Below are 18,605 nucleotides of genomic sequence, written 5' to 3' on the forward strand. Positions count from 1 at the left end.
TCTGAACAGTCTAGCCATATTGAAGGTAAATGATAACATAATGTGCACAGAACCCTGAGTTTCCATGTTAATTAGTGCACTTGCACAGAAAAAGATTAAAAAGCATGTGGGGTGTTTGGGTGCACATACGTGTGTGTATTTATTTACTTATGCTTGTATTTCATAAACCTGGAAGCTGGGTAGGGGGCTCTTAAGCTAGAAGCAACAGCCCCCTCCTGACCTGCAAAGGCTTTGGGGAGCTTAATCTTACACCACCCCAGCCCCTGGCATCTACCACCAAGCCATAACCCCCCTTTTGTACTCTCCCAATTTAAAAACTGGAAGACAAATGATATTCTACATTCACATCTTGAAATATAAACTCCTGGGCCCCCCAAAAAACAAAAACAGAAAACTTAAGGGTCTAGATCTCTTTTCACTGAGGCCACGTAGAAGGGAAAAGAGAACGGGCTTGCCAAATATCATTGTAGCAGTGAGGTCTCCAGAACCCCCTAATGTTAATTCAACTGTCAAAATTCATACAGGAGAATCTAAACGAATTAAAATTGCTAAATTCTTCTACACACATACAGGATCTCTGCCACAATATCACTGTGTTTTACAACCTGACTCTGATGTCTAACAGTTTGAACTGTTACTCAGGTCTACCAGTTACTTAACCTAAATCTCAATGTCCTCATCCCTAAAATGAGATTACAATACCTACATGGGGCAAACAGTGAATGTAATGCCTGGACCACAGTATGTGCCCAATAAAAGATATCAATTATCACTCTATTCAGTTATACTATTTTCCACACCACAGAGCTATCTACAATGGTCTCTACTTTCTGTAGGTCCAAGTCAAGCCTCACATCAAAGTTGGAGCTTCCTCTGTGACTGAGGCCCATGGGCTGATCATCTCTACAGCCTATGATGACATTTCTGCAGTCACACATCACCCACTGATGTTCATAATGACAGTGGGAGATAATCTCAACAGTGGAGAAAATAAACAAAAGCATTTAAGATCAGGTTCTGTCCGTGAAGTTTCACTTTACAGGCAACAAGAGTAACCAGGTTCATGTCACAAGCCACAGAATGTATGTCAGCAATTCTCTATTTACATATCCGGGGTCTAATACCATAACCACCTTATCACTTCACCAAAAAAATAAGAGAGAGAAGGAACTAGCAACATGAATATTTTTTCTTTAGTTTCACCACGGTTAAGACACGAAGAAGGAGACAGATTCAGGGGGGAGAAAAGAGACCAAAATGGCATTAAAACATAAATCCACAAAGGTTAACATATATTGAATTTATGGTTCATCTGCTCAGTGCTCAGGGCAAGTAACAGACCTTGAAATCTAAAATAGATTCCACATCCTTAAGGAATAGATGTTAAGGGTAAAGATCAAATGCTTTACAGAGAACGTATTTAGGAAAGTACTAACTGATTTATAAAAATCTCCTGCTCACATCTCAACTCCAGAGGATAAAAGCTCGGTTAATTCAGTCCATGATCAAACGGCCCTCCACAGTAAAGCAGTGACTGGGCTGGACTCTCCTGTGTGACATGCAAACCTTACATTCTGCACTAAGAGCAACAAATGGCTCTGCAAAAAAGGCACAGCCTGCTTGATTAACAGCTTGCCTAAATGATCTTCTGGGTGTTCTTAAAACGATCAACAAGTGCTGACTGGGCATAAAGTCTTCTCGGTTTTGGGGGGGTTTGTTTTTTATTACCATTTGCTGTACCTAACAGTATAATAGAAAAAAGTGAATGCCACTGAAGAGGGTCAAAGTCCATTTCCCCCAAGCTACCCTCGGTACAAAATCCCACAGTACAGACAGAGACATATAAGGAATAAAACAATTATTGGTAAGTTCACACAATGACCATGAACCAAAAGAAGCAAATTTAAAAATTAACAGTCCTAATAGGAGTTTACTTCTGTAAGAGAGTCAGAAACAATTTAAATACATAAAAATCCGAACCTTTCCTTCATGCCATAAATAGTCACTTGTAAAATACAGCTGGGAGGTGATTTCAGTTATGACAACAACAAAAGGCAATAATACATGTAGGAATAATGCAACATCCAAAAGAAGAAACAGTACAAGTTAACCGAAGGACATAAATGCCGAGATATTATATCCCTGGAATGGAAAGATTCAGTATTATAAAGTGATCACTTCACCCTTTACTAAACTGCAAGTTAAATGCAACCAAATGCCTATTCTCCCGGCCTCCTTGTTCCCTAGCCCAAAAGAAGTGGAGGAAAAGGAAGGGAGTCAGGCAAGCTTGGCAGATTGATTCTCAAGTTCACCTGAAAGAACAAATATGCTTGACTTGCCAAAAAATTGTTGAAAAAGAAGAATGAGGAAGAACTTGCCCCATCAAATATCAATATGTAACATAAAGCAGAGGTTGGTAAATTCTTATGGCCAGATCTTAAATATTCTAGGCTTTGTTGGCCATAGTATCTCTGTTGCAACTTCTTTGCCATTGAAGCTCAAAAGCAGCCATAAACAATACATAATAAACAAAGGGATGTGGCTGTGTTCCCATAAAACTTTATTTATGAAAAACAGGTGGTGGGCTCAGTTTGGCCCACGGGCTGTAACTTGCCAATGCCTGGTATAAAGATCCAGTAATTTTAACAGTACGGTACGTGTGCAAGAAGACAAGTCAGTGGAAGAGAGCTAATAAATATACGTCTGCATGCATGCCTGTATGTTTGTATGTATGTATAAACACACATGTAATTAGTACATGATTAAATGGCATTTCCAATCAGTGGGGAGAGAGATACTTATTCAGTAAACAGAGGAGAAACTAGCTACCATGGGGAACAAATTAAAATTAATTCCAACCTCACCCAAAAGTTACAGATGAAAGGCGAAGGTATTCGAGGCAAAAGAAAAGTCCTTATCATGGACTCAGGGCCTTGCACACTCCACCTCTACGCATCTATCCAATTTCATCTCTTACCCGTTTTCCCCTTGCTCACTCTTCTCAATCACAGTAAGCTTCTTACTGTTCTGTGGACACTCCAAGGATGCTCAGGCCTCAGGGCCTTTGCACATGCTGTTGTTCTCTTTGTGTTGAGCTCTTTTTCAACTAATAATAACATGACTTGCTCTCGCACTTTACCAGGTTGCAATTTAAATATTACCTTCTTACGGAACTTTGCCAGATCCAACAAACAGGACCCCTTCTTCACTATCTATCAATCACTTCACCATGCTTTACTTCTCTTTCTGGCACTAGTATCACCTGATTTTATGTCATCTTTGTTTCTCAGCTTCCTCTTGTGTAGAATGTAAGCTTTATGAAGGCCAGAACTTGGTCCTGTACACTGTTGTATCCCAAGTACCTAGAGCAATAACTGGGACACATCGGGTGCTCAGTAAATACTCAAGGAATAAACGAATGCAGGTACAAAGGCATCAAGACTTAAATCCAAAATGCTCAGGGCATCTCAGTGCATTAACACCATTAGATCTTCATTTGTGAGAAGAGTATGGTAACAGAGGAGACTCAAAAGGCAGGCCAGGTCAGGAAAAGGCAGCTCTGAATCTTGCGTAAGAGTTTAATCTCCTAAAGACTTGTATTTCCAACTGGGCCACCAAAGGGTATGCAAATGTAACAGATAAACATGGCACATTCAAGCAGCATCAATTCTCTCAATGGTAATTCATCTATAGCTGTTTTACATGAAAACAAAAACATTACCAAACCAAGTTACGCTCCCAGAATCCAGAATAATTCTGCCAGAGCAGAACAAGCGTGAAGTTTAAGAAGCACTGCTGTGAGTCTAGATGCCACAGAAGTGTTTTCATCAGTTTTTAGAAAGATAACCCTACAGCAAGTGTGTGGCCTGGATTTAGAGTGGCCTTTGAAGAAGACTGGAAGTGCCTGAGGTGCCAAATGATCAGGGCCTTGAGGTAGACAGTGGAAGTGAAAGAGGAGAGGAGACACCGTGAGTACAGTGGGAGTGCAGGATATCCACACTTAACTCACACAAATTCAACGTAATTGCTTGGCAAGGAGAGAGAAAGAGAGAAGAAGAGTCAGTTGTCCCAGTAAGTGCCCTGGAGGCCTCTACTTAATAAGCAAGAGACGGACAACAAGAATCTCACAGTCCTGGGCTGGCCCGGTTTCCACATGCCAATCACATGTCAAGCATCTCACAGCACTGTAGGAGCTGCATATTTAAAGAGAGATATTTTTCATAAAACGGTCCCTGAACGTAAGCCAGCTGCTTCCACTGGCACTCAGCTGAAGAGCCGGCCACATGTTCTAAATGCTGCTCTAAGTGCAGCGCTGGAGATGATCTCCAATCAGGGGGTACCTTCTGCAAGTGTTTCCAGTGATAGTTTTAATACTGGTGATTTTCGCCTGACATATGGACTTCAGAACTAACCTCTATTAAAAATGTGATTGTACTGGGAGGAAAACCACTAAGACTGCTTTCAGGAGCTGAGAAGGAAGCTCAACATTTCATGTCTTTTTGTCCAATTCCTCAGAAATTCTCCTTTATCTGGAAAACTAGCCTAAACAAGGTCAGACAACTTGTTGTGGCCACGCTGGGGATAATTCACACATTTTAATTCCCAATCCTCAGCCCCTTCGTCCATTCTAGTGTATTTATGATAGGAGTAAAAGTGTCCATGTGTCTTCAACCCCATCAAGGGAATGATGTTGCAGCAGCATCTCCCACCCAAGGTTGTTAACAAGCATGCACACAGTGAGAGAGCTTTAATATTAAATAAAAAGACAGTAAAACTGCTGAAATCTAAAACCATCTACCAACTTTTTTTTAAGAGAAAAGATTATGCAGAAAAGATACAAAACACCAATGTTTTTTTCAAGTACACCTCTTTCCTCTTGTCACTAAAGATTCATGAAAGTATTTTATTATTAACTAAACTCCAGTTGGCCAGTAATCAATGCTCTCAGGTATAAAAGTTTTTAACACAGCACTATGCACAGATACGTACTTACAAAGGCATTTTGATGACAATGAAAATGATGAACTAAATTAGTATGGCTTTTGGGGTGGGGATGGGAGATAGAACATGGGGCCATTACCATGTCACTGCCAAAAAAGAGAAACAAAATTGGACAAAATGAAAGGTTATCAAAATCAGCATTCATCCTAAACGTTCCTGGGACAGGACAAGAGCATGACCGAGCGGCGCAGGGTGGGGCCTCTAACTGGGATTCCACCTGGAAGGCTCAGGGGTCTTCCAAACCGTGGGTTACCTGGCCCATCCTCCTGAAACCTCAATTCTACTCAATAATATGGAAAAAGAAAAAAATGTTGTTGTTAAAGCCAATGGTGTACTGTAGTTGAGAGTCACTGTTTAGGTTTGCCCTGTCTCCTTCCTTCTAAAAACAGGAGCCCTCTTTCCTGTGGGTTTCAGATACACTGCAGATGAAAAGGTCAGTAAGAGGGAGAGAGACCACTGCCAACCTGCAAAGGACAGGCAACAACCTTAGATATCAATCTGGAGACTTTGGATCTGTGACTGCAGCATAAAAGAAAAAACTCTAAGTCTTCAACAAGTCCTTGCAAGCCCCTACATGATCTGACCCTAAGTCATCCCATGTCATTATCCTCCTCACTCCTCTCCAGCCACACTCTTCTTGAACACTCAGGTGAACTCCTAGCTCAGGGCCTTTTTCATTTAATATGCCTTCTGGTTCATGAGGCCTCATGGTTGACATCACTGAAACACCTACTCAAGTGTCACCTCCTCCAAGAGGCCTCCTCTGACTTCCCTACTCAAAGCAGCCATGCCACTCCCGCCACCAGAGTCAGGTTTTTGCATAGCACTCATCACTTTTAACAGTTTTACTGAACTACAATTCACATATCGTGTAATTCACCCATTTAAAGTGCACAAGTCAATGTTTTTTGTTATATTCACAGAGCTATGTAACCATCACCACAATGTAACCTTAAAACATGTTTTTACCCCATCAGCTATCACTCCCCATTTCTCCCCTCACCCCTATAGCACCAAGCAACCCCTAACCCACTCTGTCTATAGATTTGCCTATTCTAGACATTTTCTATCAATAAAGTCAAACAACATGAGGTCTTCTGTGACCCTGACATTATATTTCATATATATTTATATCTTTATCCTTTGTCACTCTCCCTGGAGTCCAAGCTCCACATTGACAGGGACTTTCTTTTGTCTTGTTCACCACTATATTCCAATACCTAGAACATCACAAACCTAGCACATGATGGATACCAATACACAGGGGAATAAATGCTTTAAAAGTAGCCACTGGATTTAGCAACGTGGAGGTTCCTCCGTGACCGTGACGAAGACTGTGATGACAGAACTGAGGGCAGAATGAAATGGGCCAAGGATAAAGCAGGAGGTGAGGGATCAGATCATGTCAGGCATAAACAACTTGTTCCAGAAGTTCACTGTGAAGGGGAGACTGGAAATGCACGCGGGGTTGAAGGAGTGTTGAGTGTGAGCTCTATGATGGGGAGACTTGAGCACGTTTAAAATACTGAAATCCAACTTGCTTAGTACCCTGGAGGGTTACAGAAGCCAGAGTGTAAAGAGCGGGCCAGATTACAAGTCGGGCAGACCTATGTATGAGCTCAAACGTACAGAGTATATGTGATTCTAAAAGTATAGAATGCACTTCACCTCGAAATGTCTTGAAATTCAAAATCTATCATAAAATGAAGTCTACTTTTGACACTATAAAAAGCAATGTTTTAACCAGTATTGTGTTTATACTTCTGTATACCAACTGACAGTCATTTAGCTGTAAGAGAGGGCACAAGAATATGTCTCATTTGTAAAAACAAATATATTCACATTTGAGGCCAAATTATTAAAACATAAACATCTGAAACGAGTTTTCTATACCAGAAAACTAGGAAAAGCCAAAAGCCAGGTCTGTAGGTCAGCATCATACCCCACGCCCTTCATTGTTAGAAGGAGGAATTTCTTATCCATAAAACGGATAGTTAACAGTGCCAGCCTCATAAGGACACTGCAAGGATCAGATGAACGAGTGCTGCAAGGTGCCTGGCACAGAGCCGGGCGCAGGGCAGGCAGCCCGGGGCAGGGGCAGGGGCAGGGGCAGGGCCAGGCAGGGCAGCCACAGCTCTGGAGCCCTCTTCCCCGCGCCCCCGCTCACACAGTAAGCTGCTGAAATTGACACAGCGGTTGCGCGTCAGAATCACCTGGGGAGTCTGAGTAACTGCCAGTGCCTGGGGCTCCATCCAGATCAATTTAAATAAAAACAGGAGTGTGGTCAGCAAACATTTTTTCAAGAAGCCCAGGTAGCTCTACTGTGCAACCAGAGAGGAGCGATTTATCCCCACCCTCGACTCAATCCCCAAGCTCTGGCCACCAATCCATGCTCACAATCTCAGCACAGGCCAGAGGGGAGTCCAACTCACTCACAGGTAGCCCCTCTGCACATGGAAAAAAAAAAGACCAAGATCCAAGCCCTTCAAGGTCCAAAAGAAACAAAGTAGCAGCGAGGAAGGGGTTAACATCATTCTCCTTATCAATAAATATTTGCTATTTACAAGGCGCAAAGCCAGAAAGGTGAGCGTGGAAAGGGGAAAAATGACAAGGGGGTGGAGAGCAAGTCACCACAGGTGACTCAGCGTTTTCACTGAATACAAGATCCAAAGGTAGAGCCATCAGAGCACATCAATGCTGGCTTCTTCCTCCTAAGTCTCACAGGACTCGTGGAAGAGGCTGGGAGCAACCACCTGCCCAAGAGAGGCGGCATGTCACCCAGCCTGAGCCTGCTGCTGCCATCTCAAAGGAGCCGACCACTCCCAGAGAGCCAGTCTGGCTGTCCTCCCAATGGGACAAGGTACAAAGGGCCCTAGATTCATTCTCTTCACCCCACCCTAACCACTGAAGAACACAGATTCACTCCATTGCTCAGAGGGAAAAAAATCATCCTTTAATCTTACTAATGCTAGAAGAGCCTAGATGTAGGTTAAAGAGTGTAGCTCTGGCATCGGAAAGCCCCAGGTTCGAGTCCCAGCTCTGTGGCGTCCTAGCCAAGTGACCCTGCCCCTAGCCCGGCCCCCGCATCCTCATCTGCAAAGCCAGAAGAGCAGGCTGCTGTGAGGAGTCAGTGACACGGTGCCGGCCAAGGACAGCACAGTGCTGACCCATACCAAGCACTAATAAAGGTTCATTATTTTAACCCCTATAATTATTAGAACATAGAAGAGACTAAGACAGACTGAACCTAGAAGAACAAAAAGTAAAGGCCGGGCAGAAAGGTCTTTAAAACTCTCACTTCAGTAGCCAGTTGTCTGGACTTGAATGTACAACTATCCTTCTCAGCTTCCTGTTTAATTAAGAACAAGTAATCTGTGGTCTCATTTTGGGAATGGCATTTGTAGAAAGAGATCTTAAAGGGGAAAAAGACTTAAACTCACCCTCAACTACAGAAAAAAAGAAGAGAATCATTTCAAAGAGGTTACACCAAAATGACACTAGTTGCTCTACTAAAAGGCAGGTTTTACGTTTTCTGGCTTTTCTGCAATGTTGTTAGATGTCACTCATCTTTAAAAATAATATAAAGTGTGTGTCCAAAAAGTATTTAGTATGAATGTCTGTTTAAAATAAAATCTGAGAGGACTAAAAATGACTTTTTCACTAGTGAGTTAAGAAAAATACTTTTCTTTGCCACAATCAGTCGCCCAGCTAGAATCTGTCTTTAAATATCCACTGTCGTTGTACGATGGTAGAAATGAGGGGAAGAGGAGGAGTGGGAAAGAAGGAATTCATCCTAGATCCTGATTCTGTTGGGACCCATTCCAAAAAGAAAAGAACCACAAACAAAATGCAGATAATCTTATCAACTGGCTCTGCCCTCGCCACTGGTAGGCCAGTGACAAAATATGGAATTCCAATCTGCCTGCCAGGTTACCACAAGGATTAAATGAAAAGCACAAATGAAATTGTAATATTTCATAGGCAGTGGTGGGGCACCAAGACCCTGGAGTCAGAGTGCCTGAGTTAGAATCTCAGCTCACCACTTACCAGCTGTGTGACCTTGAGAAGGTTTGTTAATCTCTCTGTACCTCAGCTTACTCATCTGTAAAATGGGGATGAAAAACAGCACATACAGAACCTACTTCAGAGGCTGTGGTGATGATTAAATGAGTTAACGCAAGCAAGGCAGCTGGCCCAGGAATAATCACTGTATATTTGATGTGTGTCAACATCCCCATCCCATGCCTCCTCTCTCCGTGTGCCCCACATCCTCTGACTTCTCTCTCCCCTCACCTCCCTCCTACTCATCAACCCTCCCTGGTGCCTCTTTTCAGCCCTCCCCACATGGCTCCTGCCCACCCTCCACCTCACTCCCCTTCACTCTGGCCCAACCCCCATGCTACTGCTCTGGCCAGGCTGTCCCTCTGCTTGGGAGCACCCTCCCACCTCTTCCCCTACCCCCTACACACCCACCTTTTCTTCCTGTAATAAAACTTCAAAAGCTAAAGCCACATGACAACCGCTAAACCTTCCCTGAAGTCAAATCTAATGACCGCCTACTTTCAAAGCTCCCTGGGCATCCCTCTGACCTGGCCCCAGCCCGTACTTCAACTGCCCAGTACTTCTCTGCCTCAGCATTAAACCCGCTGGAAGGACGTCCTTCCACACAAGGACCCCGGCTCAGTCGTGTCTGCTACAGCAGCACCTGAAAGCAATGGCTGCTGAGTGACTGAGTGAGGGAACGCCTCAGTTGGTTCTTTTCTTAGAACCTCTCTTCCTCTCAAAGGTCTCCTTTTAAAGCCTAATGAAGAAACTGACATTACACAGTAATCATTTGCAATAAAGACAGCAAAGTGCCAAGCATTTCTCTAAAGGCTTTATGCGCTTTATCTCATTCAATCGTCGGGATCACTTCTGATCTTGCCTCCTGCTTCTCTCTCTCCCCCCAACCTCCAACTCCACTTTAAGCACACCAGCCTCTTTGCTGTCCGTCAAACACGCGCCTGCTCCCCTTCAGAGCCTCTGCATTTGTGTCCCCTCTCCCTGGAATGCCCCTTCACCTCCACTGGGTCATGTCTTAAAAGCTTCTTAGGGAGGCCCTCCCTGACCTAGCTATGTAAAATGACAACAGCCCGGCTCGGGCTCTCCGCCCCTGTACACAGAGGGGCACCTGTGCTCTCCCCTTCCCTGCTCGCTTTTCTCTAACAAACTTATCACCACCTGACATACTGCATGATCTGCCTGCTTATCATCTGCCTCTTCCCCAACACTGAAATGGGACTTCATGACAGATGAAGAACAGAGCCTGGTACACAGTAAGTGCACAACAAACACTGCTGACTCAACAACCCCATACCCTGCAGCAGATATTTTTAACGCCTGAAGAATCTGAGGCTTACAAAGAGTAGCTGAGTAACTTACCCACGGTCACACAGCTAATAGAGGCAAACAGAATTTGAACCCAGGCATTTTGACTCTAGAGTTTACACTTAACTGCTATGCTTTCCTGCCTCCCAACCGGACCCAGATGACAAAAGACATCATTATCTCCAAGGAGCAAATTCTAGCATTGTGTATCTTTGGCCCACAGAGAAGCAAAAGCCATCCACCAGAAAATCTTTGAAGAGATCAAGTCATCTAATTCAAGGAGTTCTATGTAGTAAAGTATTAATTATCAGATTTCTAATTTATACAGCACTGATAGTTCAGTAAAAAAGACAGAGTGATTATTACACCTTTTTATCCTATAATACCTCCACGAACAGCAAAATGACAAATCAGCTAACACAGAGGAGGCCTAAGGTGATATATATTAAAAGCCAAAAACTGTGGTGGGAAGTAGAGAAGTACAGACAGTGAGGGGACACAAGGGAACTTTGGGGTAATGAAAATATTCTATATCTGAATTTTGCTAGTGGTTACAACACACACACATTTATAAAATGGGTACAATCTTATAGAATGTAAATTTATACTCAATAAAGTTGAGTCATAGAGCAATTGGACTATCAGATGATTTTTAGCTAAACAAAATAAATATTCTACCAATATAATTTCCATCCCTAACACTTCCAAGAATTTGTGGGAGTGGGTGGGGGGACAAAGATGTGGTTAGGTCGCATCAGTGGCGTGACTGATGTGTGCCTCAGAGTCCCGCCTGACCACTGGCAAAGGCAGCTCCCACCACTGACCCTGTCCCCAGAGTCCAACCAGAGTGGAAAGGCAGATCACTGAATCTCAAAAATAAGCTATGAAAAGCTGTTAACACCAAATCAAGTTGATCACCTATAAAAAGAGATCAGCATTAATGTCAGATTCTCAGAAAATTCACCTCCAACTAACGAAGTTTACCTTCTAACTAAAGGAAGACTTTTAGTTATCTCAGTGCATTGCTAACATTAAGAAAGAAACCCTTAGGGCCAGAATCTGGTCATGAAACAAAAAGAGGGGAAAAGCAGAAACATTAAGCCCCTTACCATCCAACTTGCCAAGCCTTACTTCAGCCGTCCCCACCTAGGCCTGCTACATAGGTCAGAAATGGACACGGGTCCTGTCCACAGACTCTGGTGCCTCAGCACATCACCAGCACTCTACTCTGTCCTTGAGAAGTCTCTCCACGCCACAGACATTCTTCAAAACTGGTATCTGCGTGTATTTAAAAGGAAGTATTATTTAAATTGGTTTGCATAAGACACCTTTATCAAAAAACGGCAGAGAATGATGAATAAGTGAAAGTCTGTACTCCAGGAAAAAAAATCCAAAGACAACAACAGACGACTCAGAAGCATGCTGGAGAGCAGGAGGAAGAATGAATACATTCCAGATAATCCACTAACTAGTCAAGAGTTGACTGTTAAAGTCCAATTCATTATGTATTTGAGGACCTAAGAGAGGCATCATGCTGCACCATAAAGGGGACACCAAGGAAGACAGAGTCCCAGACCCCACAGGGGTTATAATCTATTTGGGGAGGGGACAAATAAGTAAACAAGCAGTTATTGTTAAATGAGAGAAAGCTGAGAAGAGAAATAAACAGCCCTTTGGAGGCTCAATGAGAAAGTTTGCTGGAGAGGGAACAAGGAACGCCATGAAGGGAACTTCCACAGACGTAGCATAGAGGGCAGTGGGCGATGGGGGAGCAATCTGGGAGGAAGAGATCAAGCTTAAACTAGAGAACAAGTCCAACCCCAGCTTCTGAGGAGACTGTATTTCGGTAAACAAACGGGAGTCTTTGAGGTTTCTGAGTAGGGGAGTCATAAAGACAAAGATAATTAACTGGTGATGGAGAAGATAAAGTTAGGAGGCTGAGCCTGGTAAAAGGATTACTGGTTATTACAATACAAGAAAGGATGGATCAGACCTAGGGTGATGGCACTAGGTATAGAAAAGAGGGGACAGGCATGGGAAGAGATGTGGCCTCTGACTTGCTGCAACCAGGGAAAGGCAGGATGAGAAATGTCTAAGCTTCCAGCCTGCATTATTAAATGAAGTGCAGTTTCATTAACCAAATGAATAAAATTAACTGGTCTTGTTTTCCTCTTTATTTTGGCAACTAGGAAGCTCAGAGCCAAATATATGGCCCATTTCTAACATATGGCAAGCATTTATGTGCAGCCTGAAAATGTATAATTTCTTTCTCTTAACAGGATTTTATCTATATTTAGTAAGTCACCTCTAATTATTTTAGAATGAGGCAGAAAACAAGTCAACAGATAAAAAAGATTGAGACCAAGCCAGAGACAGTTAAAAAAAGTAGCTGAATCAGGGATATAATTGTAGACTGTCAACCCAGAGCATTCCCTTCTTCCACCTTAGCAAAGTCCACACCACACAACAGAAGCTCAAAATGCCAGACTCACTTTCTCCACCTCCCTCACAACCAGCAGTGGCATGAGGTCAACTCTACTCAAAGAGACTGAAGGGGAAATCTCCAAGGTGACCTTCTGGAAAAGACTCCTCTCTGTTAAGTGGGAATTGTAAGGAAATACACTCCTTCCCTTCCTTTCTTACATAGGCATGATGTCTGGTGCTGCAGCAACCATACAGGAAACAGGAGGCAATGAGCCTAGAGATCTTGACAAAATACTAAGAATAGAGGGGAAAAGGATACATTCTCAAAAGACATCACTATGACTCTGCACTAGCTTTAAATCCATCTATCTCTAAACTTCTTGCTACTGGACAGTTATAAACTCCACTACTTAAGTCATTTTGGATTGAGTAGTTTTACCTGTCAGAAGCATCACACCTAATACAACAGAGGTCATCGCGAGGTCAGTTTCTGATACACTGATATTTACACTGCTGAGTAAGCAAGATTATTATTACTGAGATGAGAGCAATGCAAACATACAGTCAGGAAGAAAGCAATAAGCTAGTAAGAGCTTCTGGGAGAAGCTAAAGGTAAAAAGAGAAAAGGATATAACAATTAATAACATTTGAAAAAATGTGGTCACGTATTAGTCGGGCTACTTCTTGGAAGCAAGAACAGAGTAAGAAAAGAGTAAAAAGCACAGAAGTCCTCTAAAGCGGAGAAAATGAGGGGGGCTTTCTTTCTTGGCAACATTATGGACGAAATAACGTGAAAATCCTCCCCAATACAGAGCTTCCTCTTGAGTAAACCCACTGTAAACTGAAAATATCCTAAGTCGAAAATGCATTTAATACAACTAACCTACAGACAACAGCTTAGCCTAGCCTACCTTTAACATGCTCAGAACTCTTATATTAGAATAGAGTTGTGCAAAATCACCTCACACAAAACCTATTTTATAATAAAATACTGAGTATCTCAGGTAATTTACTGAAAACTGCACTAAAAGTGAAAAACAGAAAGGCTGTCTGGTACAAAAGGGCTGTAAGTGTACGGCTATTTGCCCTCATGATCATATGGCCGCCTGAAAGCTGCGGTGGCTGCCCAGCCTAGCATCGCAAGTAACCTACCATACATCACTAGCTTCGGAAAAATCAAAATCCAACATTTGAAGTACCGTTTTTATCAAATGTATTTTGCTTTAGCACCATCATAAAGTCGAACTATCATTAAGTTGGGACCATCTGTTGAAAACAGTCAAAAAATTCCGGGTGGAGTTTTAGAAACATCTGTCTAAAGGCAAAGTTAAGTTCATAAGAAAATAAAGGACCTCTCCAAAGGCCAAAAATCAAAGAGGAACTTCTTTCTAACACCAGAGTAGAAAGTGTAAGGTGATAATGCATAGGAACCTAGGGTTTGGGAGCTGAGGAAAGGGGTAGTCGTGTGTGTATGGGGCACCTGCCCGTTGGGATGAAATTGAAAAAAAGAAAAGGTAAAGAAATGACTAACCTAATGTTTTCTTTAAAAACACCGTCTTGAAGATAATTACAGCTCTTGTTCTCAACCTCATAGACCTCACCCTTTACAATACCAAATTCCAGTGAAAAATGCACATTAAAAAAAAAAAAGTCCATGTTACACATTTACATATCACAAAAGGTTTCCTGGATATTTATTTCATCATAAGCTTAAATAAAACATAAGATAAGACATAAATCTTTTCCGGATAAAACCACACATTGCCCTATTTTTCAGCCATTATGAAAAGAACCATCATTCAATCAAGTACTCAAATTCGTATGTTTGTAACCATACTAGACAGTTTTCAAATCTTTGGACTTCTTGGTAAAATTTTATCATTAAGGTCATTATAATACTCTTCTAGTGACCATGCTACCAATAGCTGCATAACACCTTATACATCACATAAAAATATTCTGTCATCTCTAAGCTAATGTGACGGTGCTCTACATTACAGTTTTTGGAGTCATCGCATATAAACGGTAAAGGGAACTGGCAAAGGATGTGATGTTTGGGGAGTCTACAAGCTAAAAGCATGGTTTCTAATATTAAGAAGACAGAAGAAATTACAGCCACAGCTGAAAACAGAACAGAAACACATATAAACCTCTTAAGGTCCTCCACTAAGTTTACCTTCCTCTAGTCTCACTGGCTTCCCATGCTTCTTTGAAAACCAAAGACTTAATATATTCCCTTCCCTCATGGTCACATCCTCACACTGGCTTAAACGAGTGAGACCATTTCTACTCTCAATTCCATTAAGCCGCCTCCAACACTCAATTCAAGACCACCTTTTTTCCAAAAGTGCCCCCCTTTGGCAATACAAATGGCCCAAGAACTACAAACACGTATTTTAGACTATCTTCATAAGGATTACATGTTATCTCCACCACAGTCACAGATTTATATAAGACAGAACTTTTTAACCAAGTGTTTATATACACTGGATGCCACAAAAATACACCATCCTAAATATTGCTTTAGAATGTTGCATCTTGAATGCTTTTTCCATAACCTCTGTACTAAATGGGTCAAGACTAAACAAATATTTACTCTACAAGTAAGGCTACCAAATGCAGGTGAAAATAATCAACTCGGGGATCGAGAACCCAAGTGTGAAAGGGCTGCCTGTGGCTTGGTCCTCCCCCAGCCGGTGGTGCAGGCAGAAGGTCCCAGGGGACAGGAGCGCCTCCCCAGTGCGGGCCCAGATCCTCCGGGAATAAAGCACGAGTTAGCAGAGCAGGGAGGCTCCAAGGGGCGCGCTGCATTCTGGGACTCGTTTCCACAGTTACCCACGTGCACCCAACCCAACCGCGGCCTGGACTACACGTCCCAGAATTCCGCGGGACCGCCTTTCCCCTTAACACCCGGCGGCTGGAGCCGGACCCTAAAGGAAACCCCTAAAGCTCCCTCCCTGCAAGACTGGGAGAGGTCGCGCCCCGCGGGCGCTGCGCCGGGCCTGTGGTCTGGCCCTCCCCCCAAGGGAAGCGGGTCTCAAGGCACCAGCCTCCACACCTGACGACCAGAAATTAGACAACTGCGTCACAGACTGCCAAACCCATGGACCGCCGGAGACCCCAACACTTCCCCTGCGCAACCCCCACCCAGCCCGGCCTCCAGGGCCCGACCCCTCCCGCTGCCGCCAAGGAAAACCTGCAGCCTGCGCCCCTGCCCCGCCTCCCAGTCCCGCAGCCGGAGCCCGCGCCAGCGCTGACCTCGCTTCCCGCCGCTCGGGGGGAACCGCGGCCAGAGCCAACCTCAGGGCACCTCCCCCGCCCCCTCCTCCTCAGTCCCGCCCCCTCCACATCAGCCCCGCCCCCTCCTCTCCTCGCACCCCCAAGCTCAGGGCTCCCCCTCGAGAGACCCTGGCTTGATCTGGGGTAGGATACACCTCCCCTAAACACGTAGTCTGACACCTCCCCCCCAAGCCCCGCGCGGACCGAATCTGGACTAGACAGTCTTCCCCTTGCCCCGGCCCCTCCCAACCTCCCTTTCCTCCCAACTAGCTCTTCACCCCCACCGCACCTCCTCTACCCCTGCCCCCATCCTGTCACCCCAAACCCTCCCCACCTTCTCTTCTTACTCCCAATTATCCTATATTCCCAACACCTGCTCCATCCTATTACCCAACGTTTGCCCCTTCTCACCACTCCCAGGTACCCCACCACGCTTCCTATGGCCCTCCCGCCCGCCGGACTCCCCAACTATCCCATCACACCCCAATCCCTCCCACCGTCTCTCTCTCCCATTACATCAGCCCTCATCTCCGTGCCCTCCCTCTGCCCCGCTCGGCCGCTGCCCCCATTCCCCCACCCCATTGTTCCCCCCACCCCCGCCATACAGCCCTTCTTCCCATTGTCCCCGCCCCCGCGCTCCCCTAGCACTCACCCGCCTTTCTCACGGAGCTGCCCGCACCGCTCAGCCCCTAGGAAATCCTCACCCCTGCGCCCCGCTCGCTCGCTCGCCCCCTCTCCCCGCCAGCCGGTGCCACCCCCGGCCCTGCACGCTAGCGCCTGCCGCTGCCTCCACCTCCATTCACCCCGGACACTCTGGTCCCGGCCCTTCATCGCACGTCCCGCCCCCCCTTCCCCCAACACTGAAATGGAGCCAGTCCCCACCCCCCTCACCTCCGCCCTCCCCTGGCAGGCCGGCCCCTTCCCCCTACGCCCGCCCCCGCCCCGCGCCGCCCGCAGCGTCACCGCCCGCCCCGGCCCCGGGAGGGGAAGGGGTGGCTCCCGGGCCGGGTCTCCCGGCGCGTTTCGGGACAGGAGGCGAGGGGCGGGGACTGCGGGAGCCGAGCGAGGAGTGTTGGCAGACGCCTGGTCCCGGCCCGCTCGCTCTCTGTTACTCACTGACAGCGGCGGCATCCGAGTGCATTTTCGGGCAGCTCACACCCAGCTCGCCGCCCAGGCTCCCGCGCTCGCCTCGCGGTACCCCCACCGGCTCGCCGCACCTCGGCTGGGAGCAGAGGACTCGCCGCCAGGCACTCCCGGCCCGCCCACCTCGCCTCCTCCATTGGCTGAACCTTGGCTCAGGGACCGCCCCTACGCGTCTTTCATTTGACAAAAAGAGTGCGGAGAGCGCCGGCCTGGAGCTGGCAAAGAGGCCCCGCCCCCTGAGGTCCAATGCGATTGGTCCTGGCTCCTCGTCTCCGTAACGCCCCTGGCGGAGGCCACGCTCTGAGATAGTCTGTTGGGCCCGGGCGCTGTCACTCAGCCCTGGGGGTCCGAGAGCGCGTGTAGGGGCGAGGCTGGGGAATTGGTCCACCTTGACCCTGAAGCCCCGCCCTGTGGCGGGCGGGATTGGTGGATCTGGAGACCAACCGAGAAAGATGGGTCGGTGTCTGAAACAAAGCACGCGAAGTGTTTCCCCAAGAACCGAGAAGAGGAAGAGCAGTTGGGGCAGCTAGTATCCCGCTGCACGGAGTAGGGGAATCAGCTCTTCCCTCGCGCCTGGCGCGACGCATCGGGGTCCCCTGCTTGTCTCGCACGGCTCCGACCGTCTCTCTGCAGGAGCCCAGTCTGCGCCGAACCTGGACTGGGACTTCTCTTGCTGTTTCCTACAGCTAGAAACTGGGTACAGAATCGCCGTGTCTTCATTTCCAGCAAACCCTCCGGTGAGGAACAAATTCTTCCTTGTACAACAATCCATCCTCTCCCCGTTGAAGAAATGCGTTTCTTTTCCAGAGTCAACACACTTCTTCCTCCTTCGTCACAAATGGTCTGTTCTAAAAGCTTCGAATGCTGCATTGTCGGTGATATACATATGTGCTCCCCTAGACCGCATGCAGGAAACCCAGGGCCACGCTCTGAGCTTCGGGCTCAGTCTAGCACGTCAGCAAGTCCAGGGGCTAGGTCACCAGCCCTCAAAGGACACTTAGCGTAAGCTAAATGAACCTAAGTCACTGAACGCTAAGAAGCGGTCCAGAAAACAAAACTGGCTATTATTTGGCAGAAGAAGGCTTTAATTTAGGTGAAGTCTTCTAACCATTGAGTTTCCCAAGTCAAGAATTCGTACCATTTTCTTGAGTTCTGACCAGTTCTTTTTTGAAGTCTTTCAAACCAAGTCATCACACTCACCATATTTTTGTAGTAGAATAATATTTTGAGATATTAATGGAGGACTGCCCTCTCCTATTCCTATCTCAACTACAACACACATACACCACTTCTCTGTATCCCCAAGCCCTGCCCCATCCCGCAGCCAGGGCATTCCACCGTCCTGCCTTAGCGAATGGATGACACCACAAACAACTGGTAACAACACAGTC

At 45.7% G+C, this 18,605-nt stretch overlaps 1 protein-coding gene across 6 annotated transcripts in view; it reads right to left on the reverse strand.

Moving 5' to 3' along the window:
• The window catches only part of DCUN1D4 (defective in cullin neddylation 1 domain containing 4), a 65,192-nt gene extending 47,853 nt beyond the window's left edge, over positions 1 to 17,339 (reverse strand). For 2 of the 6 annotated variants that reach the window (XM_010962574.3, XM_045522306.2), the window contains exon 1: positions 17,188 to 17,339. In XM_010962574.3, coding sequence (XP_010960876.1) covers positions 17,188 to 17,212 — 25 coding nt within the window. In that variant the 5' untranslated portion in view covers positions 17,213 to 17,339. Of the gene's footprint in view, positions 1 to 11,477; positions 11,763 to 16,050; positions 16,070 to 16,723; positions 16,863 to 17,187 lie in introns of those variants that run through there. The other 4 variants (XM_074348161.1, XM_074348171.1, XM_074348175.1 and 1 more) reach the window with 4 other exon arrangements.
• Between the last annotated feature and the right edge of the window lie 1,266 nt (positions 17,340 to 18,605).

The sequence above is a fragment of the Camelus bactrianus genome, chromosome 2 (genome assembly GCF_048773025.1).
Source record: "Camelus bactrianus isolate YW-2024 breed Bactrian camel chromosome 2, ASM4877302v1, whole genome shotgun sequence".
NCBI lineage: Eukaryota > Metazoa > Chordata > Mammalia > Artiodactyla > Camelidae > Camelus > Camelus bactrianus.